Here is a 25999-nt window from a genome sequence, read left to right as displayed (position 1 = left end):
TTATGTAACTTAACCACGTTTTCAACTTTTATCTCACAGCGTCATGAACATGTCGATGAGCACCGCTGATGTATCCAGCAGCGAATTCCCGCCACGTAACATTGTCGGCGGGGCTTCTACCTCGTCTTCTCTGGTCGAAGAGAAAAATAACGGTCCACTTCTTGGACCATGCTTTGGTCCATTAGCGCGGCACATGGTTCCGCACCCGGACACATTTGATCAGCACTTAAATGGCGATGCACCAAGGATTGCTAATAGTAAGCACATCCAATTACAAAGCATATCTCGTGTATATATTTTGCAACAATCTTTCGCAGATAATGGAAATCGCAAATCGAAGAAGAAAAACAAGAAGAATAAGAAAGAAAAGAAGGAAAAAATATCCAACGATCGCCGCCTCTTAAAGGAGGAATATCAAAGGGGCTGGAGCGGTAATGTTCCAAATTTAACATCAACTCCCAGCGGGGAAAGCAACTCGACTTTGGAAAAACAGGTAAGTAGGCGTGGAACGAATCCTTGCGCTCCTTGCACTGCTTCTGTTTGTAGAATGCCCAGAGCATACCTTTGTTCTCTCTTTGTCCTCATTGCCATTAACAACAACGACTACAAGTCGCCCACTAAAGCTAGAATTCCACTAACATGTAAACTCTCTTTCAACTCCTCCAATCTCGGCTTTCTCCGTCTATTCGATTTAGAAGGGGCATCGCAAGCGCCCGTTTTCTGCATCCGATATGGAAGGGGACACAAAAAAGTTCGAGGGTGAAGAGGCTTTGTCACCGAAGCGATCCAAATTCCGCTTCTCGAACACCAACACTGAAGCCGCAGTGCCACGCGCCCTACACAATGATTCTGGCTGGTTAAACATCTCCAACCCAAAAATCGGTTGGACAAGCACCCCCCATACTGAGGCCGATTGGTCGGGAGTCTCCAACGCTCAAATAGACGGCACTCACACCTATTTCCGTTCCAAGTCGCTGTGCGTACGGCCAGTGGATATATTCAACAACACCCAGGATAAGCCAGAGCCGAAGACGCCACGTCGACGGAAGAGCCAGGCCGCTGTCAAGCTGCCGGCACCGGATGAGTTCTATAAGAAACCGTTCCAGCAACCAACCATCGACCACTTCTGCTTACAGCGTAAATCGCAGGGTGTGGGCCCGGAGCTTGAACTGGTCCGTGAGGCTCAGCCAGCACGTTGCCAAACGCAACCGTCAGTTAAGACGGAAATTGATTCCCTACCTTCTGCAGTTTCCGGCAAATATGTGCCGAAGCCAAAGGCTGCAGAGGGTGCCAACCCGGCGCCCGAGGGCTGGACCTCTTCCATGGCTGGCAATGGACATGTACGCGTCCTTGCGGCTACCAATGACAACAACACTGCCAGCTGGAGCAACAACTCTGTATGCAAACGCAGGTGAGTCCATTTGATGGAACTTTATATAAAAAAACGCACTATTAATTAATATATGAGATAAATAAACTCAATAAAGGTAGCCTGTAGTGACTATAAATGTTCATAGGAGACAAAAAGTAAAAATAACAACCAATTATGACATGAAAAAAGAATTCGAAAATATATGTATGTATTTCGGCTCTTCCTTTGACCTTGAAGGCCACGCAGATCAAGCCTCTTAGCGCTGTCATACTTTTTGAGATACAGACCTTGCAGATTCTTCAAAAACATTAGCCTAATCTTTTATTAAATTCAATCTATGGATTCACCGAGTGTTGATCTTTTCCTGTAACTAGTATTACCATATTCAATGCGTTAGAAATGATCAGACATTTCGGTTTAATAAAATTCGGAAATGTCAAAGTAAATATAATCTTAACACTCTTACTTTTTGTTTCCCAGCGTTATGGATTTGTTGCCGGGCACAGCTGGTGTATCCAGCAGCAAGATAAAGAAGCGCAATTTTGATGTGGAAAACAACGCAGATAATGAAAATCGCAATTCCAAAAGGGAAAAGAAGGAAAAAATACCCAACGATCGCCGTACCTCAAAAGATGAATATCTCAGTGGCTGGAGCGGTAATTTTCCAAATCTAACATCAAGTCACAGCGGGGAAAGTAACTCGGATTTGGAACAAGAGGTTAGTAGGCTTGGAACTGTTCTTGATCATTTTCCTGTTTGTATTTGAAGAATGTCTGGAGCGTCTCTTCTGTCTTTCACTATCTACGTATGTCTATATGTATGTATGTATATTTTGGCTTGTACCGATAGACACCTGCAGGGCTGAGGGCACTGGGTCCTGCTGGACGTAGCATATTTCCCAGAGAAAAGCTGTTCCCGCCAGTCACGTCCTTATTACCATTAAAAACAACGTCAGCGTCGACTGTCAACAACCCATTTGTAACCTCAACTGTAACTTCCCCAAGTAGATTACACCCACTACCTCCATCAATGACAACAAGACCACCACAACAAACTACTGTCTTAGCTAATAAGGTGGACCTACTTACCTCTCCGACTTTTAGCCGATCATTAAACCCAGAATTCCACTAATACGCAATCTCTCTTCCAACTTCCTCAATATCTCCTTCAATATGGTTCATATGTCGCAAATCAAACGGTCGATTTTTGCATCCTATAAGGAGCGGGAAAAAAAACAGGTCGAAGGTGAATTGGTATTCCCACCGAAGCGGTCCGAATTCCGCTTCTCCAACACCAACACTGAAGCCGCAGTGCCACGCGCCCTACACAATGATTCTGGCTGGTTAAACATCTCCAACCCAAAAATCGGTTGGGCAAGCACCCCCCATACTGAGGCCGATTGGTCGGGAGTCTCCAACGCCCAAATAAACGGGACTCACACCTATTTCCGTTCCAAGTCGCTGTGCGTACGGCCAGTGGATATATTCAACAACACCCAGGATAAGCCAGAGCCGAAGACGCCACGTCGACGGAAGAGCCAGGCCGCTGTCAAGCTGCCGGCAACGGATGAGATGTATCTGAAACCATTCCAGTTTGGCTGGAAACGCGAACTCGTTCTGCGTCATGGCCTACCGGCTCGTGGTGACGTATACTTCATCTCTCCCGGGGGCAAGAAACTCCGTTCTCGTCACGACATTATACCACTTCTACAGGGCGATTTAACCATCGACCACTTCTGCTTCCAGCGTAAATCGCTGGGTGTGGGCCCTGAATTTGAACTGGTGCGTGAGGCTCAGCCAGCACGTCGCAAAACGCAACCGCCAGTTAATACGGAAATTGGTTCCCCACCGTCTGTAGTTTCCGGCATACGTGTGCCGAAGCCAAAGGCTCCAGAGGGTGCCAAACCGTCGCCCGTGGGCTTGACCCCTACCACGGCTTTCAACGGAAATGCACGCGTCCTTGCGGTCTGTAATGGCAACAACAGTGCCAGCTCGATCGACAGCTCTGCTTGTAATCGTGTGTGAGTCTATTTAATCAAATCTGTCAGTACATGAAACAATATAACAATTGAAACTAATCTCGAACGCTTTGTCCCAACCTTAGTAGCAATCTGCAGAAACTCATTTCACAGTCCATCAAGACTTCGCTGACCAGGTGTCAGATGGAAGCGTCTATTCTCAACCAAAGGACCCCGAATAGCAGACCGGCCCACTGTGTGCGCTGCCAATCCGCGGTTGAGAATCCGCACGAGAGATATAAAGTATTCACCTCGGACAGTGAGGGTGTTGTTTATATTTGTGTGGTGAGTATAGCGCACGGTGTAGAATTACCACAGAGTTAATAAATAATTGATTAATTGTCGGTGATTTTGTAGCGTTGTGCGAAGAAAGCAAACGCCGAGGAACGTCAGCCAACGTACGACAATGCTGAGAACGAAGTGGCTGCAAATGAAGGGGAACTGCACGCTGAGATGGGGCCATTGCCAGTGACCGAACCAATCTCAATCTGGAATTGGCGGTGATTACTGGACTAATGTAGCAAGTACGATGCGTTGGTATGGCGTGAAGAAATACACTGCACGCCACTTAAATAGGTTCAGCATCCTTTCCTTCAATAGAATACTAATACAATGTAAAAAAATAACGTTTATCGCTAATAATAATTGAATTTGCATTTTTTTTTTCGTTAATCGTTTTCTAGCTCATTTCTGTGCTATACCATAGGCACTATTCATACCCCTACCTTATTCTACATAAGTATTAATTACACATTCCTTAAAAGTTCTGGAGTTTCGCGTAACTTACCCATTAACCAAGAGTCTTTGATCAATTTACATCATCAATTTTGTGGACCATTTGATTGCCGCATCTTATGCTGCAGCGGTGTTTCAACGACATCCAACAGATCAGGGGCCTCAAAAACTGCATAATCACAATTTGGAAATTTCTGGGACTTCAGCATTATTGTACTGAATAAAACAATATTTGCTAGGCTCGCTACGAAAATACATGAAGCTGAGATTAATGCGAGCTTAGCGTTAATTGCAAGACTTCCTTGCTCCTTCTACTATAGTAATGCTTATACATCTTTAGGGTTTAGTTATATTTCTATAGCCTTGTGTAATCTCTCCTTTCTTTTAATATTTTCAACCCCACATGTGATAATCGTGCCGGTGTGTGTGCTTCTTCTTCCACTACCATATAGAAATAGTACATATATCTCTATAAGAATGCGAACTCCAGAACTTACTTGCCATTGAATCTGAGTGATTTTTCACGATCGGCGTCTAAACAACTGCCATAGACACTTTGTTTCTGTTGTGTACAAATAATTGAAAGAATTCTTATTTGGTTTCAGCTTCCTTCGAAATTACTTACGCGTACGTCAGGAACTCATCTACATACATATGTATATAGGAAACGGGCCAGCTATGCGAAATCATTTGGAAATATTAAACCTATTGGCATTTTTCCGCTCATCGGTGAATATTCTTCAGAAGATTTGAAAATACGAGCATCATGAGCATATAGGGTCCGAGTCAGGGGCATTGACGAGTGCTGCAAAAAATATATTTCGAGAATCGGGGGACCTTTAAGTCTTAGCTGAACTTACGGAGTTTGCTGCCGTCCTTTTCCTCTCTTCGAGGATTTTTATACCTAGTGTTAATACTTGTATATGTTTTGGCGGTTATACCAATAGGGTATGCGTGTATCTCTCTCGTTTGGAGGTGTCTTGTCTATCATGTGTATGCTGCATAGATTTGTACTTTCTGGCTCTGAAGCACTCTGGAAAATCTGGAGTAGTAATACTTTTAAAACTGGCTTGAGCGGATTATTGCAAAGATACAGTTTGCGCTGTCTTTTGTTTGCATATATGTACATATGTATATCTGAGTGGATAGAATATCAGCAGTTTTCGGCTTGTCGGCTTCAAGGAGTTATCCTCAAAGAAATCAAACGCGGTGTGCAATAATATTTTTTACAAAAAGGTAAGAAACAAGAGGAAAAAAAACACCGTATCTAGAAATGGTTTCACTTTTCGCTTAAAACTAAATATTTTACGTTTTTAAATTTTTGTTTTGGTTTTTGGACTGCGAAATGTGGGAATGACGGCGAAAGGCTAGGTCTACCGACCGAGTCAGACAAAGTTAACATTTGTGCTAAGTACAATGGGACAAAACTAGAGAATTTCTCAGCAAATTCTCAATTCTTTGATTCTTGTATTTGAAAAAAATTTAAACAAGCACGACTAACTACTATTGTTGATAAAACTGATCTTAAAGTGAAATAAATTCAGTTTAGTTGCCAACATTGTATATATGTACTATGGAACAAATTGAAAATATATTGAATTTAATACACACGCCTTAAGCATGTCTTTCATTTCTTGTTATCTGCAAGGAACTAAGAATTGAAGACGATCTAATAGGGCACACAAATCTGCTCTTCCGACCATGATTTTGCGGAGGACCAAATCGCCAAAATAGTCCTGCGATTAAATAGTAAGGGAGGGGTAATAAGCAAAAGTCTGCTTGAGTGGAATGGCAACGGAAGATTGGGATTCCAGTTTAGACCCCGCAGAGGACAAATAATTGATTCTGAGCCGACTTAATCCATTTCTATATACTACTAGATAACTGTACAGTAGTTTAGCTAAGAACGTGCTCAGTCTAGCTTAAGAGAATATAGATTTAAAGCTTGAAATTCAAATTGGAATCAAAAAGTACGTCGCATGTTTATTTCAAAAAAGAGAGCTGCACTGCAGATGTCCCCTTTTTGTGAGACCTAAAACTACAGGACTCTCACCCCGAATGCTAAACTCTGACCTCGTAGCTATGTTTGTGGGGTGAGAGAACTCCTTTTTGTTTGCCTTAAAACGTTTTTAGCGCCTTTTTGAGTAATTTCGACGCCCTTGGGTGGGGAGAGAAAACTCGGCTGATATCCAAAGCTCTGCCTTCTTATCGCCCGCCTTCTATCTGTGGTCATATGAAGTAATTGAATTTTATTTAATTGAAGGGATCAGAGGACGCTCGACTGGGTGTGAAAATCAAGTGACACTCGTCCCACATTTTCGCTCTTTTGCACACACACTCCAGTACATACGAGTATGTGTGTGTGTGTGTGTGCAGGGGGGCGTGGTCTTTGCGGGCCACGTGTGACTGTTTGTGGAGGCTTTTGGCTTATCGAAGCGCTACACACGTGCCGGCCAGCAGGCACCATCGACTGCCACCAGATGATAAAAAATTAGCCACCAAAAGTGCTGCTAATTTGATATTGATATTGGAGTTGGATGAAGCAGCGTCTTCCTGTTGACGACGCTGTTGACTTTGATTTGATTGCCGCTAAGCCGATTAGTGGCAACATTTGAGGGTTGCTGGCCGCTGGTCGTTGGTTCTGCTGCTGGTTCTGGGGGACGCCGCGCGAGCTCTGTGAGTTGGATTAGGCACGGGTTCTCAGGCCAAGTGGCAAGTGGCCGCACTAATGCGAATGTGATGATACCTAACGAGCGGGGGAGGACAGCGGCACTGCCTATGAATATCAATTCTGACTTGTCCATACAGCTGCCCTCCACTCATGAAACTCTCTTGCTACCTTTTTACTTTTTTCATAATTTTCTAATCCAAGCTACAGCTCTTTTTTATGTCTATGTAGTGTGAGTTTATAAGAGCCTTAAAGTCCAGCTATATCCCGTACTCATGCTTTTCCAAAATAAACTTTATTGTACCCAATACTACAACGGTTGCTTTATGATCTCGTTAACATACTTGTATTTATACTGCATTAAACTCATAAATAGAAGATTTCTTTAAGATAGCATACTAAGCATAATTTTTGCACCGATTAGTCCTATGGCAACTACATAAAATAAAGATGCTATATATATTTTGTAGTCAACTTGCTTTACATGTGAATAAGACAAGTCTACATGCCCAGTTAAGTGTTCGTAGATGTTATGGCTCAAAAGTTATCGATGTTCATACAGACGGATGGACAGTCGAAGCTGGCTGTTCCTCCGTTTGATGTATTTAGCGCTTAGACTTTTTAGTACACCCTATCAGCCTTTGTGGAGAGGGTATAGTGAATATTACAGCTCCATACAGGGAAGAAGTTCTTAATAAAAGAAAATGGAATTTTATAATGCAGCTTTTCCGAGCATAGAGCAAAGATTTGACAGTGCGAGCACAAACCTCTCTTCAATTATATTCCTATAACGCTTTTTCTCTGTTTGTAGAAAGAAAGAAACTGCCTACCCACTCTTGGTGACCCCGACGTTGAACGCGTAGCTGAGAGGACTTTTATGATATAAGTAGCCTTAAGGCACTCTCCGGTTAGATAGTTCACACGACTATTTGATTTTTTCAGCAGGCGTTGAATGAACATTTCCACATTAGCAATAAATATTATAGTTGTCGTTCATTTGAGTTTGTACATCCAGCATAGAAACATACACACAAGTAACGCATTTTTGCAGAATTTTGTCGCTTACAAAATAAAATAAGAGTGAGGGAACGTTTAAGTGAATAATCATCTGCACTGTCCAGATATTAGGGAGATTTAAATTAAATTGCGTTTATAAATCGCGAGCACACACATTACAATCTCCAGATTGCCAGGTGATGGCCGAACAGATGAGCCTGCTCGAGGAGGACGACCTCTCGGACATAACCCACAGTCGCTATCTGCTGTCGACAGATTTTGGTGAGAGGCAGAAGCAGTACGAGAAGCACATCATTATTGGTAGCTGTGCGCGGCGTTTGGAGCGTCGACGAGAGGGCCGCTGGACATACACATTCCGGGTGTATGTCAAGGGTACGGAGAACGAGGATATATACGATTACGTTCAGAAGGTGGTCTTTCGGTTCAGTGATGAGTGCGCCAATCGCATTTGCATCGTGGATCGAGCGCCCTATCAGGCCATCTCGTACTGCAACGCCGAGTTTCCCGTCACACTGACCCTCTTCTTTCGGGACGTCAACCAGACTTGCGTCATCTTTCATCACGGCCTCAAGCTGTGTCCCCATGGCCTCGGCGATGAGCCGCCAGATGCATTGCAGGAGACGCATCAGACAATCACTTTTGTGAATCCTTCGACGCGCATGCTGAAGTTTCTGCGTCGCAACCAGCCGATTGAGTCCACCGCCAAGGAGAGCAGCAATTCCGAATTGACTGCCGTTGTGGCAGTTGTGGCTCCAGCTTCAGCTCCATCGCTAGCGAGGGCGGAGTCTATTGCTGAGCAGTTTGCCACGACATTGAATGTGTCTTTGGAAGGCAGCCCAGATGGTGTGCGCCGCGATTTGAGGCGGGTCCGCAAAGTTTTGAGCCCACACCCCCACCGCAAATTCATTGTGAAGAAACCACAGGCAGAGAAGCTCTGAGGGGCTCACACACAAAGCACATACAGATCGATACACACACCCCCTACCCCCTATAAGGATTTACACTCATTTGTATGTTGATGGACTCGAAGTCATTCTGAATGTACACACACGCCTATAAGTAGAATTACTTTCCAGCCTTGACTCGCTCGTTGTCACAAAATTGTCCGAATCGCGTCCAAATTCAAATACATTGTCAAATTTTTGGTTAAAAATAGACACCAATAGATGCACAGTGGTGCAAAGTTCTAGTTAATGGACAAATAAATTGAAATTGTTGCCGAAATAAATTGCTCCTGAATGATATGGGAGACTGTTTCTGATGCCAGTTTGATGCAGACTAACGAAGAGTAGGAAATTCCTGTTAATTAAACCCGTATTTAGTGCAAGTGAAAGAATTTACTTCGAATTCCTAACCAGTTTACGCAAATATGAAGCAATCCCTGCAACCAGAGCACTAATTGTGATTCCATTTCCTTCGGGCAGGCTACGAAAGATAATGGTGAAGCACTCCAGCACAGAAAATATTCTTATTTCAAAAAGGACCCATAATATAGGTAGCACTAACTGTGTCTTGCTTCTAATATAGACAGTTTAAAGTAATTCACATAACTACCATGCTATTAAAAGTTTTCCAACAAAAATGCTTTCTGTGGTAATGTACTTGTATATGTGTGGTCAGATATGCAAATAGTTTGCACACAAACTTGTCGAATTTCCCGCATATGTAAATCTCTTTCCGAACTTCAGGGCAATAGATTGACGTACGTTTACGAAATTCACGGAGATAATCTTTTTAGCCCCAATGGATGTATTTGATTGCCTTTTCATTAAAGCTATACCCTCAAACTATTTCCCAAAAATCCCCTCAGCTACATTTTAGCTGTGCCTTTGTTCACTGTGCGGCATTCGGGGCGTTCACCAACTACCTTGGCTAGCCGGGGGGTTGTTCGCTTTCGACTCCGCCCCTTTGGCGTGTGCGCATTGTGGCCCGGATGCTGCTGCTGGGTGGCCGTAGTGCGTGCTTCCTCTTTAAGGCGACACGTGTTAATTGCCCTCCGACATTGCGTACAAAATCCGCGTAGGCAAATTACTGTAGAGGCTCATTGAACCCACGAATGCGTTGAAATTTCCACGCTCTCTCCGGCCAGAAAGGCTGCAAGACGTCGAGTTGCGAAGTTGCGATAATTTGATGAGATAAGCGCCAACCAGCAAAGTACTTTTGCGGCTATCATTTGTCAGACTCGACTACTAATTAATTTAAACTTTGACGAAGCGAAGTATGTTTCAAGTGAAGGTACTTTCTCTTTGCTAGTCTGGTTTTTTTTTTCGTTCATAAACTTGGCTACCAAGTTTAGCTTTTGTCACATAATTCGATTTAGTTGGCTTTCTTCCACAGACTTCAGTCGAAAAGTCACTCTTAATATACTAATGAAATCAAACATAATTGGTATTTTTCAACAAAAAGTTGCGGATCTAGCAGGATGACATTTTTTTTTAGTTTCTTTGGAAGGCTTTATTTCGTGTCTAATCCAACTTTGTAAATTAGTCATAGTATTAGGAGATTATACAAAGACACTAGTGTTCTTCTTTTAGGTGCAAAGAATATCCTTCTTATGGTTAACACATCAAAACCATTGAATGGATTGCTATGCGACCACAACCAGAGAAGCAATCTTAATGGTGTTTGAGTCTCGCAACATATGTCAGAATCATAACCACAAGAAATGAAATATCCCTATCTCAACAAGCGGTAGGAGATTGTAGTTATTGCCTGAAGGAGACGTAGCATACCTTATATTACAGGCACCATATGACAAGACGAATCGTTTGAAACATATTTGTCTGTCTGGCATTTAAACACATCTAAATCTTTTACACACTAAGCTTATTACAAACCATATTTGACCCACTTAGTTTATACAACTTAGTTTATACAAAAATTATCTAAAGCAAATTCAATATTTATCGGCGCACTATTATTTTATTTTATCTATAATCTATATTGAAAACTGTAATCCTTTTCCCAACTTTCCGTTTCGTTGATCTGGAAGCCCTGTCATCAAATGAATTTTGTATTCAAGAACATTTTCTCATTGCTTTTCCTGTCCTTTTTGCCAAATCCGCATTTCGATTAGTTTCAGTCTGATAGAAATTTTCGGTGTGTTTGTGCCTGCCAATCAAAATTTTGACTAAAATTATTTTATTATTTTAACCTCCCTCCTCTATCAAAATTCCCAGTCAATCAATCAACTACCTATTTGCTTTTCGCTCCAAAGGACCACTTAAGTGAAACCCACAATCCAACTGAGTTTGCTAGAGAAACGCTTCGGTCCGCCAAAGAAAGAGTCATGATGAAATCGAAAGAGTCCGATGAGCTCAGCGCCTGTCAGCGCATCAGTTGCAATCGGTTAGGCAACGCCATTAGTGGCACTCGGTGCGTCATCTCGAAGGACTTTGTGTTCGGCTGTAAGCCGGAGCAGAGAGACTCGTTTCAGCCGGCACTGGTCGAGCCCACATGGTGTGTCTATATGCGGCCTAAAGATAATGTGGATATGGCGCACTATATAAATCGGGTTACATTTCGCATGTCGCCACGCATGCCGTTGCGCCTGCAGGTCGCCGACTGCGCCCCCTTCGAGATAACCGAAGTGCTCGCCTCCGACTTTCCCATCGAGATGGTGGTGCAGTATATCGATACCAGAATGACGCCCACCAGCTATGTCTACAAGCCGCCCGGCATTATAAATGTTAAGTCCCATCCGAATCGGAGCGTGCAGATTGGTGGTGAGGAGCACACCGAGAAGATGATTTTCGTAAATCCATCCCCGACTATGCGCCACAGTCTGACGACGCCCACGCTTGCGTCTCTGAAGACGCCACGGTTGACAAGCTTCAGATCGTACACCTCCACTCCTCAGGTCGGCGATATTGCGCCGCCCACAAATCCTACAAAGACCAAAGCCAGCAAACACGAGCCCAAGTCAAAGAAAGCCAAGAAAGTGACCTAAGCTCTTCCCAAAACTTGTGCCAATCGGAAATGGTGACTTGTACAAGTAAGACCCAACTTTTTACTCGTACATACATACATATATTAAACATTTTCTCAAACACTTGCAAGTTTGATTTTGGAATAGCTCGGACGGTTAGTTCTTAGACAAGACACAAAGACTTTCATTTGATAATCAAAGCAGATAAATCGACTTCCATCCGTATTTAATTCATTATAAAGAAATAAAAACATATATACTTCTCAACATACTGTTGAATAATGCGATAGAAATACTGCAGTCAGTTCTTAGTTTTTGTTCGTAAGACATTCTTCTCTAACCTGACTCCATTGCCCTTTACAGTACTTTTAGAAGAGATGATATGATAATCGGTACATTCTTTTAACAATAAAGTTGGTTATAGGGTTTGTTTTAGATTATTGAAGAGTTTGTTCTGGGTTCTTGTATTTCAGAACCACCATTCAAGTTTTCATTCTTCAACGTAAATTTAATATTTGGAACATTTCTTAAATACTTTTAACTCTCGAGCAACGCACTCAACTAAAATCGATAAATAACCTAAAGAATTGTGAAGAATTGATTTCACAATTTAATGCCAACATAAAAGCTTATATACTTTCTATCGGTCTTTGATCCAGCCATGCAGTAATTATCTACAATTACATGCACTGTGTTGCTCTGAAAATGTCAGTAATTTGTTATCAAAAATGGTTTTCTTGTCTTTCTTCCTCATTAAGTTCAAAGTTTCCCATCTTGTTTTAAAACTATTTTTCCATTTAACAGACTTTAGTTTGAAAATAAATGTTTCAACTTACTTCAACGGGTTCTTCAGACATCGAAAAACGTTGTCCTACGAATAAATAGAAGCTATTGGGTGCCACATTATGATTCACTGAATGGAGTAGACCGGTAGTCGGATGTTAGAGTCGATTTTTTTTTATTTTCCTCAATCCCTTCAAAAACTTCTGGCAAACAAATGGCCGTCCTACGCTATTCCAAGAAGGCAGCAGAGCGACATGAATAGTTTTTCCGTTGAATTATAGTAGTCGTAATCAGTGTTTCATTATGTTTTTCTGGAAGACTTATCGTTGGGGACTTATAATCTAGATACGTTCTATCGGGTTTAAAAATAGAAATTAGTACACACCAAAATATAAAGTAGTATTAACACTTAGACATTCAAGTCGCCTTACCTCTTCAGATGCAGGTACAAAACTAAATATAAAAGTAAATCAATTTTTTAAATTTCCATAGATCTATATATACTTGTATTAGTGCATCAACTTTTTAAATTTCCATAGCTGCTGGATTTATGTGCGTTAAGACAATGGAATTCTAAAAAAGAAACAGTGCCAAGGGAAGGAGCAGTGATGATTTTTCTCTCTCTCTCTCTCCCGCTCTATGCCCCGAGGGTGACTCTGGCGCCGCCCTCTAGTGTGTTCCTTGGGGTTGGTCTCTAGTCCTTTGCTTGTGCTGTTCATTTAGCAGTCAACTCTCGAGCTGTACAGACGTGCCTGGAGCAAATAATGGCCTGGCTACCAAGCAGTTCGAATGGCGCGGACAATGCGGACGAGCGCAGCACAGCCTCCAGTTCCTCGACAAACAGCACGAACCGACGGGACGAGGGCAATGCCTCGCCCAACCGTTCAACGTCAACCACAAACGCAGCCACTGTCACTGCCAGCACCAGGCAGCAACCGCCGGCCCTGCTGCGGCATGCAACACCCTATCTGCAGCCCAAAACCGAGTCATTCTCCGATGGGGATCTCTCCGATTTCTCGCTGAACGACACCGAAGAGGATGATGAGGAGCTGCGCGACTATATTGTGCTCAATGGCAACCAGGCAGATGGTGAGTTGCACTTAAGATATTTCGTATATCCATATAGATGGAATCAAGTGCGACTAAAATAGGCGAAGGGCGAAGCAAACAGCGCCATAGGGGTTTCAAAAATGCACTACACTTAGGGAAACAGAAAACTGGGACGTAACTTTGCGAGCTTTAGTTCGCCTTCAGTGCAGAAAAATGTCTATCGGTTCTCAACAATGGCGCGATATACCCGTATCAGACGGATGTTATTATATCGTCAAGGGGCCACATACTATATATAAAATACCACTTCGATTTTAATGTCAGACTCAATACTCCTACAAGTCTTTCTTAATGAGCTCAGACAAATACCAGGGACTGGTTAGCTATACATGGTTATGGATCCATAAAAAAAACCAGGGATCTCTCTTAGAGGAAGTGCCATTCTGATAAGCAAAATACGCCCTGAATTTAAGTCAATCGGAAACCTTCCACTTACCGAAACAAAAAACCTCTCGAGAAGGCAAGAATCCTTCTTTTCATATACATTTTTTCATTTTTTTTTTTCTTAAACATTTAATGAATTCGCTTTTAATTATTTCGATGTTAAAGTTCCAATATCTTTATGATTTGTTGAAAAAAATCAATTGACAATAAAAGAGTCAGTGCTGGGGGTACTATTTAAAATCGTATAAGTGCTATTTAAGAATTTCATTTGCTAAAAAAAAAGGGGAAATTAAAAAGAAAGTATATCTCTATACAAATCCGACAATTTCGACTAACATTTTGATACCGTGCTTTTGAAACTTCAATAACTCTCTGGATGTTTTAAGAAGTAGATATACCAGAATCGTTGGTGAAATAACGGAACTTCTTTATATAATGCTTTCTGAAATAAATGAGGACATTTTAAGCCCATTCTGACCAACCTATTTGAAATCTATAAATATAACCGAAAATAATTTTTTCAATACTTTTCGATTGACATTCCAATGCCGTGATTTTGAAACATCAATAACCCTCTGAACTTATTAAAATAATGCTTTCTAAACTAAATGAAGAAATTTAAAGCCCATTCTGACCAATCTATATGACATGTGCATACAAATCCGACAAGCGTTTTTCAATATTTTTCGACTGATTTTGAAACTTTTATAACTCTCTGCATTTTTCTAACAAGTAGACATACTTGAATCACTAGTCGAGTAACGGAACTTCTTTATATAATGCAATTTGAAATAAATAAAGAAATTTTAAGCCAATTCTGACCAACCTATTTGAAATCTATAAATAAATCCGAAAATCATATTTCAATATTTTTCGACTGATATCCCGAAGTCTTAATTTTAAAATGAAATAATTTTCTGCATTTTTCTAAGAAGTAGACATACTACTTGTAGAATCACTGGTCGAGTAACGGAACTTCTTTAAATACTGCTTTCTGAAATAAATGAAGACATTTTAAGCCCATTCTGACCAACCTATTTGAAATCTGTAAATAAATCCAAAAATAATTTTTCAATACTTTTCGACTATTCCCATGCCGTGTTTTTTAAACTTCAATAACCCTCTGAACTTTTCCCACTTCTCACCATCATCCATTTACAGGCAATCGTTCGCTGTCGAATTCCCCGCGCAGTAGCAGCAACTTCTATGGCAGCGGACGTAATTCTCCAGGTCAGTTAAGCGCCGGCAGAAACGGACAATTGGGGCCGCCCAACAACGGCAACCACTCGAGCTCCAGCTGCGGTGGTGGCGGTGGCGGCGGCGTTCGCAAGGTCTTCACCAATACGCGTGAACGTTGGCGCCAACAAAACGTGTCCGGCGCCTTTGCCGAGCTGCGTAAACTGGTGCCGACGCATCCGCCGGACAAGAAGCTGTCGAAGAACGAAATACTCCGCTCCGCCATCAAATACATTAAGTTGCTGACGGGCATTCTGGAGTGGCAGCAGCATCAGGTGCCGGCAACGATCTCAGCCCAGGAGGAGCCCAACAACAACGACAAACGCATGACCAACGGACACGACACACTCCCGGCACTCACTGCCGTGCGGCACATCAAGTGCGAGCGCGTCATCACCACGCTGGAGAGCACGCGGAACGGCAACGGCAATGATCTGCTGATGATAGCGCCCGGAGCGCTCATCAAAACGGAGCAGAAGACGCAGCCGACGGTTCCGCTTACCAGCTACGAGGATGTCATAGTGCCGGCTCCAGCAGTGACGCCCATTGCCGCCATCGCCACCGCTTCCGCTTCCGTGGCAGTATCCGTAGCGGTGGCGCCTTCAAGACCACCAAGCACCACCAACAGGACCAGCAAGCGGCGCGCCAAGCTGGAGGCAGCGAGTAGCAACGAGCTGGGCAAGCGACGCAGGCATTGAAGAAATCCTCACTCGTCAACATAGGAACGAAAAGCATATGCATATATATATATTTTTTTTTTATTAAAAATTAATCGTAGCCTTAAATCAGAAGGACAATTTGGTGTTGAAGGGGTGGCGAGGGTTGTGGTAATCGATTACTTCAGAGAGGCAGACAACGACTGCTTATCCCTTTCGTGACGTTTATTAAAGGACAATAATGGTCATTTATTTTTGTTTAGCATCAATGAAATGAGGACATCTGTTCAAACAAATGTGTGATGTGTGCAGTATCCTTAAATCTTGTCAGTTATTTGAATTAACAAAAAAACAGTTCACACACATTAGCGGTCAGAAACGTCCACATCCTTCGCAGCCGTAGGGTGTGCAGCTTGGAAGAATCATATGTTCCGGAAGCATCACTTGTTCTCTCCCTTATTATAGACAGACTCGAAGTAGATGGGATCCCTCAGATCCTTGGACGGCAGCTTCTCGAAACCTGATATCGTGCATGTTTGTAGTTGAAGCTCTGCTTTCGGCTTTATCTTGGACATCTTTTTGAGCTTCTTCTTGCCCATCCTCTTTGTCACCTTTACGTGAGTATCTGACGATGCCGGCATTAAAGGCATATCCCAATAGATTTTCCGATTTATTGAAAATGAGGGCTTTGCAGCCTGTATAACATCCGCTAAAGACGATTACGATTTCCTCATGTTAGTGGATGAGAATGCAAATAAAATGGAAACCACGAGCAATTTAAGAGATGACACTTAAGCCAATCAGATCCTCATTGAGTAACTGTCACTTTTTCCTTCATAGATTGATAAAACTAAGCTTTGCTAGAAACGCAAGCCATATTTTGAATAAACCAAAGTTTTAAGAGAAATCTACACCGAGATCAACCACAGACACAATGGGAAAACTAGTTCGATTGGCAAGTTTTTGAAGAAAGAGTTGGAGAAGATCAGACTAATCAGAAAGTCTAATAAATATTTGCAGCAATAGGCGGTGATGAAAATTGAATCGAAAGCCTGAACTAACATTCTGTTTATCAACTCTGTAGAAATCCACCAGAAATAAAAATAGTGGATTTGCTGAGATTTGTGACACAATAGTTGCCAGCAGCGTTGGTAACTTTTTATAAGAAAGCTAAGAAATTTATTTATTTTATTTTACTTATTGTTTTTTTTTTAAATCCCCTTCCCGCTATTCCTAATTTTGGTTTCAAAATATATTCATATGCTTTCAAAAACAACCCCATTTGACAGGAAAAAAAACCAAATGGGCAACACTGGTTATTAAAGCACAGTCTTTATCGGAGAGAGCTTACTTAAAAGTTTCACGTATTCTCTTAGTCTCTTCTGCCTCCGATCGTAACATATACTTACCAGGAATGATGAGCTAGAACACTGCCGCTTACTTACCAGTTTCACGTATTCTCTTAGTCTCATTCCATTCATTCCGTTCAGATGGATTTCGGCTTAAAACCAATGTAGAGTAAATCCCCAAGAAACATTTCACTATTCCAGCAGACCCCGAATGGAAAACACTTGGCATCTTTTTTTTTGTAATTTTATTATTTTTAAATTAAGTTTTTTTAATGTTGTTCATTTTGTTTTGGTTTTTTGTTTTATATTTTTTGTTTGCGTTTAGTTTAGGTTTTTGTGTTTATTCTCTTTTAATTAAATTTAATTTTTGTTCTTATAAGTTTGCTTTATAATTTAAGCGAAACGTTGAAATCGGTTTTATTTTTTGTTTTTAAATATATATGTATATATATATTTATATATATATTTCACATATATATATATATTTATATATATATAAATATGTATACCTATATAGGCATGTATATATACTATACGATTTCTTTAAATGTGTTCAAATATAATTACAAATTAAAGTTTGTGTTTTACATTCAACGCATGTGAGTTTGTGTGTTTGTTTGTTTGTTTGTGTGTGTCCAATGTTTTTGTTTGTTTGTGTGTGTGTGAGTGAGCTAATACTTTTATCATTTTGCCTCTTATATTATTTACTAAAAGGAATGGGAGTTTCATTACATTTAGATTTGGTTTAAAAAATAAATGATTTTAAAGTTAGTTTCATTTTTCTTCTATAATTGGGCTTTTCTGCTCCAAAACTCAACATTGCAATAAAACGTATTTCTGTGTGTCTGTGTGTTGGTAATTTATAAAAATTGAAATATTTTATTGCTTATACGCATTTTTGCTTAGTTTGTATTTTTAAGCATTTTATCTTTACGTTTTTTTTATTGTAATTCCTATGAAAATTGTATAATGTGTAAATATTTTCAGAAATGAAAAATTTGCGTTTTTGTTTTCGTCCCACAGATAGCAAGAATTGATGGATAGGGGTTTCGAAGAGAGCTTGTTTAAAAGGGAGCGAATGGAAGTGGAATGGTGAGAGAAGCAAGAGGATTGCCTGTTACGCTGCAGTTGTTCCCATTCCCACTGCGGTTTGTTTCTCTCATGACTCTTTACTTCCAACTGGCAGCTTCCCTTCATTTTTTCTGAAATGAGTGTTCTAAGCTCCAAGCTGTGCGCAAAAGGATAATCAAAAACGCAAAAACTCAGAGGCATGTTTATTTGCTATAAAGCAGAATTGGAAACCAAACGTTTCTATTCGCTTAACAGAGCTTGAAAAGTAAACAAGAAAGCAAAAAGGGAAGGACCTGGCAACTGACTCTGCAGACATACAAAGCTTCCTCTGCATGCCTACGAGAGTGTGTGTGGAAAGTTCAAAATGCTTGCTATCGTGGACTCCTGTGTAGATCTGTGTGTTTGTGTGTATGTGTGTGTGGTTGTGTGCTGTGTGAGATACATTCTCAAGTGTTGAGGTCCCACATATTAATATGCCCCATGCTTTCTCTTCTTTTATTTATCATTTTTATTATATTTGTTTTCCTTATAGTTTTTTTTGTTTTTTTTTTGTTGAGTTCAATTAAAATTAATTTAAACTTTCAATTGCAGCTAAACGGTTGATTAGTTTTTCATACATTTATCATATTAATAGATTTTCCCGCTACCGGCCTTCCAATTGCCATTAAATGTAAATTTTCATTTATAATTATGTTATGTTAATGTTTATGGGTGGCGTCGCGCGCTAAAAGCGTTTATTTGTTTATTTCTGTTACTGTTACGGTTACTGTTAATGTTACGATTACTGTTACTGTTACGGTTGCTGTTGTCTCATTCCCCTTTACAGTTTCGATAGTTATTTATGGTATTGATGGAGAAGTATTTTACTTGTATATTCATATTCTGTTACCTTGTTATACATTTGTTGTATGCTTCTGTTTGTGTGTATGTGTGTGTGTGTGTGTATGTGTCATCATAAGCTAAACTTGACTTAAGAACTTTTTGCTAGATCTGCTGCCCAACGGTAATAAGTAGATTACTAGGATTGGATCGCGATTTCTTTTTGCCTCTATTAGGATTACGAGTATTTTGCGTCATTTTGTTTTGTTTTTTTTTTTTTTGATATCTCCGTATCTGAGCAGCGGCATTGCCTTTGCTCTCGCTTTCTACATACATATGTATAGGTCTATATATAGGTATATTTATATATTTATTAATTACAAATAACATGTTTCGTGCGCGTGTGATAAGTAAATGAGCACACAAAAATGCTTTATTTAGATTTTGCATTCTGTTTTTGTCAATATTTCTTGATACATTGATCGGCCGAGATGTTGACATTTGAATACAACAACAAGAACAACAATAATGGCAACAACAAGGGACAGTTAGTAATGAGCGCATTCCATGTACTGTAGAGGGCACTTAACAGAGCGCTGTTATGTTACCGCTTTTGTTGTGTCACTTTACAGTAGTCTGTTCTTGCGTAATTTAACGGTACACTCACTTAACAGTGCTCTGTTTGGGCAATGAGTGGAAATGAAACACAATTGAAATTAAGTGCAGCATACTTTTAGGATTCAACCTTCAGTTTTTCTGCCTTTAAGGCCAAGTCTAGTGAAATGAAAACATCTGCTGTTACTGTTGTTGTTGCTGTTGCTGTACAATTTTTGGGGCCGTTTCCGATTTGTATATAGTTGCTTCTTATAATGCGTGATTAGTTTACCTATTTTTCTGTTGTGTTATTTCAATGGGACACAAAATTTTGATTTATTTGACTAAGTTGTTTGTTTATGCTTGCGTTTGCATATTGGAGACTTTTCATTCATTTTCATTCATTTATACATATATTTTTTTTTACTATAATGCATTTAATTTTTATATTTCTCTGTTTTATGTTCGGCTGTTGTTTGTGTATATGTGTATTTTTATATATATATTATATATTTCCTTTTTATAATTTAAAGTTTCCTTTTTGTTTTCCATTTTATGCTAAATATATAAGAATATTTGCTTTGCCGCCCAGCACGCTTCATTCGTATGAAGGTATCTTCCAATTTATGTCTGTGTGTGTGTGTGTATTTGAATGCATTCATGTAAGTACGATGGCGCGTATGTGTGTTTAATGTTTATTGCACTTCTTCAATTATGTCCATCTTGGATCTGATATTTGTTACAGCTTAACAAATATTTCGACTATTTCACAAAGTACAAGTCCTTGGGAGACGAGGAACCACATTTCTAGTGAGGAAAGAAACTAGAATTTGAAGAAAGTCAAAATTTCAACTGCCTTTGGAAGTGTACATCCCGAATCGGGAGACGATTCACCTCTTCCTTCTGCAGTGTGCGAAACATGCCTTCATGTGGCGATTGAATTAAATTCGAAATGTATTTTGAATTTCTTTTGAGGAGCTTTTTAATCCTGAAAACGTAAGGACCAGTCCTATATTTAGGAATCTTAAAAATGTATATATAGGACATTTTATAACCAATCGATTTTCTACTAACAAATTCTATGTCCTTATGCTTTTGCGATTTTCAATGATAGGTTGAATACAAAATGGCACAAAAAGAAATCATTCGAAAATAGAAGAATATTTAAAATATTTTAGCTTCGTATTAATGCTTTATCTTCTTAGTTTTTTTTTCTTTTTATGGAATGTATGCATTTATGTATTTGTGGGTGGATTGGATGGGAATGCCTGTCTGAGGTGTGCGCGAGTGGGCGAGCGAAAAAAAAAAATATATATGTCGATAACATTACGATGTAAATAACATTTACATTAACAGAGCGCGAGCGCGCTAACCGGATGTGCTGGCAGACGCCGCTGCTGCCTGTTCGGGCTCTGCCGCTGCACTGTCACCATTGCCGCCAGCACCGCCGCTGGCCTCACCATTGTCGGCATCTCCATTGCCGCTGCTGCCACCACCGTTGCCGTTACCAGTGCTGCTGCCGTCACTGCCGCCGCCGCCGCCGCCACCGCCGCCATTGCCACCACCACCATTGCCGACTGCATCTGTCCCCCCAGCTGCGGCTACAGCAGCAGCTGCTGCTGCTGCGCCGCCGCCATTGCCGTTTCCGGTGCTGCTGCTGCTGTTCAGGGCGCTGTTCGATTGTGAACCTGCAGTTTTGTGCAAAGAGACAAGAGAGAATGTTCAAACAAATTGACGGCTATGGCAATGCCCACTGCACACAGCACATGTGAGTGCAAGTGCGTGTGCGAGTGCGAGTGAGATGCACGCGCCCGCAGGAGCACAAAAGTTTACAGACATATACACAAAGACAAGAGAGAGAGAGACAGAGAGAGAGAGAGAGAGAACGTGCGAGAGAGCACAACAATTGAGCATGCAATACATATTTGTAGGAACGTACTATGTACTGTACATATGTATGTATGTTGTTGGCCAGCAGTTATCCAAAATGAAAATCAAACACACACACACACACATATAACACCTGCAAAGAGCATGCCACACAGATGATAGACAACATTGCACGTATGGTCTGTTGCTTTCAATCTGTTGTTAACAGCAGCCAGCCAGAGCCACAGCCCCCACTCCAGCCGCTGTTGTTGTTGTTGTTGTGTACCCGACAACCATCAACCATCAGCCCCTAACCCACCCACTACCCACCAGCCACTATCCACCAACCAACCAACCAACCAACCAACCAACCAACCAACCGACAGGCGACTGCACAACACAAATGCAATATCAATGAATGTGGAAACGCATACAACGCATACAACCAACCAAAATGAAAAGCAAAGTAAATGAATTACAAAACGAAATCAGGCAGAGGCAGTAAAAATGTACGTAGTTGTTGTTTTTTTCGTTTAAATATTGTTTTTATTATTTTTTTGTTTGTTTTGTTTTGCTTGTAATTTTCTCTCATTTCGGTTTATTTTATTTTGTAATTTTGCTCGGTCTTCTTCATCATCATTATCATCAACATCATAATCATCATCATCATCGTCACCATAAACTGCAGTTTTCTTATTAACGTTCTTTATGCACGCATGTGTGTAGCGATATTTTTTTTGTTTTTGTTTTTTTTTAATTACCATTACATTACAAATTAGAAGATTAGAAGAGCGTGTGTGTGTGTGTGTGTATGTGTGTCTCAATTTGTCTGAGTGTGTGTGTATTATGCTGCCTAAATATTACTAGGAAGTAATGTTTTTTTTTTTGTTTTTTTGTTTTTCTTCATACATTTTGTTTGCTTAGCGTCGTTATTACACATAATTATTAATTTGTTGCTAGCTGTAGCGTTAAATAAATCAAATTTTACATCGTGAGTGCTTTTTGTTTAACAATTTTTAAGGATCTTTAAGGAGTTACTTTGGCTGCAACATCTTTGCCTGCTATCCGTTCTATCGGGTTCTAGCTGCCATATAAATATGCAGAGCTGGAAAAAACAGTTGGAAAGCTCCAACAATTTATGCCATGGGTATTCCCATAACGCTTTAACATCTTTTGGGGCTTACTTGTAATACAATTTATTAAAGGACTTACAACAAAAAATCGATAACTGATGTTTAAGATTAATACTAGGTTATATTTTGGTGCTTAATGGTAATCAAAATTATGGAAGGACTTACGGAAAAGGCCACAATATCGACATCTGAACTGTTCAGGAATAGCCACAGATATTATGCTTTCAATCAACTCCGTTTATGTAAGATCTGTTTAGGAGCTCCATCGGACTGGCATGATATCCCAAACAAAACTCACTCGAGCCTCGCCAATGGAACGATATTGGAGCAAACAGATGCATTAAAAAGTGTTAATTTGGGAGTTTCTAGCTGCATTCTGCTTCTGTGCTAGCGAATGGAGCGATATTGTTTTGCAAATGCAGCCTGTGACGTAATTATAGAAGGCACTACTACGATGGTAAACGCAAAAATTAGCTCAATTTTGAAATATTACTTAAATAGCAAAACCTAACTGGATCTTTCCATTAACATAGTTATGTTAAAGAAATGTTATGGGAACAGCGGCTGGCAGCACTGTAATGCGTAAGCGTTTGCAGGAATGCCCAAATGACCAACGCCTACTTCTGCTCCTCCTCCTCATCCTCCTCCTGCTCTCTTCTCCCACTCGTTTTCCAATTGTTTAGCATCGCTTTTAACTCTCGTCTCAATATTCCATTATCTACACATAAATATTGCAACTGAACCGTCGTTACACATACAAACAAATACATACATCCGTATAATAATCATATTTTATGCATATATTTTAACACCTAATGCAGCCGAGCCGAGTCTACATATACATATACATATATAATTCTTCCTTCTTCCAGTGTATGTGTGTATGTGTGTGTGTTTCATGTCTACTTACTAGATTACACAAAAAAATGGGGTTTACATATCATTTTTATTACAAAGTAGTGTTGTGTTTTTATTTTTTCTGTTTTTCTGTTTTTCCGTTTTCTTTTCTCTTTTTTTGTTTGTTTGTTTGTTTGTTGTTTCGTTTCGCATTATTTTGATTTTGAAGCAGAACTTGGCTGTGGTTTTCGGTAATTCGCAAAATTTTACATAAAAGTCATTATTATGGGTTTTTTCTTTTGTTAAATATTTATATATAGTATGTATAAGTAAATTGTTTTTGTTTTTGCTTTTTTCTGCTTTCTGTGTATTGTTTGTCAGCTCTCTTCATCGCTTTCTTCTATATATGTATGTGTGTGTGTGTGTTCTTGTTTTTTTTTTTAAAGTTAATTATAATAATTCCACGCTGGTTTTGCATTAATTTTTTTTGTTTTTTTATTTATTACAAAATAATAATAAGAATTATTTAATAAAAATAAAAATAATTTATTTATGCCATATGTGTGTTTGTTGGTTTGTTTATATATATATATATATATATATATATATATATATATATATATTATGTATATATGTATAATGCTTTTGCAAAATAAAAAAAAAGGATTTATCTTTTCTTTATTTGTTTTAAACACTCGCTCTTGTTTAATCAATCAGCGCATCAATCATTAATAGTAAGTATGTGTGTATATATAACATAGCATTAACATTATGTCCGCGCGCTGCAGAAATTTGCGCTAAACTTTACATTTCTGTTAAACTTTACATATGCTGCAATGTTACTGCTACTGTTCCTGCTACTGCTACTGTCAATTGGATGTGTGTACAGACAGACGAGCAGCAGCCATGCCATCATCCAACCGTATAGGTATATTATGTATATATATGTATATATATATATATATATATATATATATATATATATATATATATATATATATATATATATATATATATATATATATATATATATAGTATATATAAGTATTTTTATTATTTTTTTTTAAATTGGTGCCATATAGTAAAATGTTGCAAGTACATTGTTTACTGCTATAATTTTACCGATTTGCTCAGAGTTTGCTATTTAACATTATTAACTACTACACTTTGTTTTCTTTGCTTTCTTTCTTTCTTGCTTGCTTGTTAACATACTAAAAAGTTACAAAAAAAATAGATATATATATATATATGATAATAATAATAATATATTTTTATTTTGAAATTTAAAATATGCAATGACTGTGTTCATTTTATTAAATATATTTAGTTTTGCGTGTGTGTGGGTGTGTGTGGTTGCTGTTTATAGTATGTGTGGGTGTGGGTGTGTGTGTCTGGGCACTGAAAAATTAAACTCCGCCGCCCTGTCGACCCGACGCTGCTACGACGACAATATTGCAGTGTGTTGTCATCAGCTTTTGTTGTTTGTTTTTGTTGTTTGTTTTATTATTTTATTTTAACTTTTGTTGTATTCTCTTATTTTTTGTTTTTTGCGCAATTTAGGGTTTTAAACAGAAAAAAAAACAAAAAAAATAATATATATATATATTAAGAAGAAGAAGGACAGCATTAGCGTCGTCATCATCATCATTATAATCATCGTCAATCATTAGCATTAGCATACTCATCTCATAATCATCTCTTTACTATTATCATTAACATAGGTATTAGTATTATATATATATATATTTATATATTTAAATTAACATACATTTTATTTTACCTAAGTAAAACATTTTTTTTTTTACTCGCGTTACACTCTGTTTAGTTTAGACTTTAGTTGTAGTTGTTGTTGTTGTTTTTGTTTTGCTTTTTTATGCATCATGAGTCTGCATTTTCATGATCATCCTCCTCTTCTTCTCCTTTCTCTTTCAGCTTTAAATTAATTAATCATATGTGTGTATCATTTATGCAGTATTGTTGGTTTGCGTTCTGTTTTTTTTTGTTTTTCTTCTCTTTTTTCCACATATATATATAAAGGTAAGTATACATATACATATATATGCGTGTGTTATTTATTACTATATATATATATATATATATATATATATATATTTATAAAGATATATATATATATATATATATATATATATATATATATATATATATATGTATATATTACTATTGCCCCTATGAATCTGTAAATAAAAAGGTGAAAAGAAAAAACAAATGAAAAATAAGAAAACCAAAGTTGAAAGCACAAAAAGAAAAACTGCTATATATGGCAGAATGCCTCTACATATACATATGTACACATGTATGTATGTATGTATGTGTGTGTGTGTGTGTATGAGTGTGTGTTTGTGTGTGTGTTTGTGTGTGTAAGTATGTAAGTGCAAATAAATGAATAGCGAAGCATGCAAT

The 25999-nt window shown here is 39.1% G+C and overlaps 4 protein-coding genes and 1 long non-coding RNA gene across 5 annotated transcripts in view; 3 read left to right on the top strand and 2 right to left on the bottom strand.

Moving 5' to 3' along the window:
• The first annotated feature begins 7988 nt into the window (after positions 1–7988).
• LOC115629704 (protein AF-9 homolog) lies at positions 7989–8747 on the top strand. The gene has a single exon (XM_030526224.1). It carries the CDS (start codon positions 7989–7991, stop codon positions 8745–8747), a length of 759 nt encoding a protein of 252 aa, XP_030382084.1.
• Positions 8748–10914: 2167 nt separating this feature from the next.
• LOC115629740 (YEATS domain-containing protein 4) lies at positions 10915–13094 on the top strand. The gene is made up of 2 exons (XM_030526275.1): positions 10915–11803; positions 13060–13094. The coding sequence occupies exon 1, from the start codon at positions 11099–11101 to the stop codon at positions 11756–11758; it is 660 nt and encodes a 219-aa protein (XP_030382135.1). The 5' UTR covers positions 10915–11098; the 3' UTR covers positions 11759–11803; positions 13060–13094.
• A 122-nt stretch (positions 13095–13216) lies between these two features.
• On the top strand, positions 13217–16035 carry LOC115629739. The gene is made up of 2 exons (XM_030526274.1): positions 13217–13609; positions 15176–16035. The coding sequence occupies exons 1-2, from the start codon at positions 13285–13287 to the stop codon at positions 15946–15948; spliced, it is 1098 nt and encodes a 365-aa protein (XP_030382134.1). The 5' UTR covers positions 13217–13284; the 3' UTR covers positions 15949–16035.
• Positions 16036–22296: 6261 nt separating this feature from the next.
• LOC115629752 lies at positions 22297–24069 on the bottom strand. The gene is made up of 2 exons (XR_003995944.1): positions 23254–24069; positions 22297–23190 (listed from the first exon to the last, which is right to left on the bottom strand). It is a non-coding gene; the product is annotated as an uncharacterized LOC115629752 (long non-coding RNA).
• Positions 24070–25752: 1683 nt separating this feature from the next.
• The window catches only part of LOC115629751 (protein kinase shaggy), a 49147-nt gene continuing 48900 nt past the window's right edge, over positions 25753–25999 (bottom strand). Inside the window, exon 10 of the mRNA XM_030526291.1 lies at positions 25753–25773. Coding sequence (XP_030382151.1) covers positions 25766–25773 — 8 coding nt within the window. The 3' untranslated portion in view covers positions 25753–25765. The remainder of the gene's footprint in view (positions 25774–25999) is intronic.

This window comes from Scaptodrosophila lebanonensis, unplaced genomic scaffold (assembly GCF_003285725.1).
Source record: "Scaptodrosophila lebanonensis strain 11010-0011.00,11010-0021.00 unplaced genomic scaffold, SlebRS2 tig00000163-arrow-arrow-pilon, whole genome shotgun sequence".
NCBI classification, from domain to species: Eukaryota; Metazoa; Arthropoda; class Insecta; order Diptera; family Drosophilidae; genus Scaptodrosophila; species Scaptodrosophila lebanonensis.
Note: the sequence above shows the minus strand (reverse complement) of the source record. Positions and strands in the feature narration are given on the sequence as shown.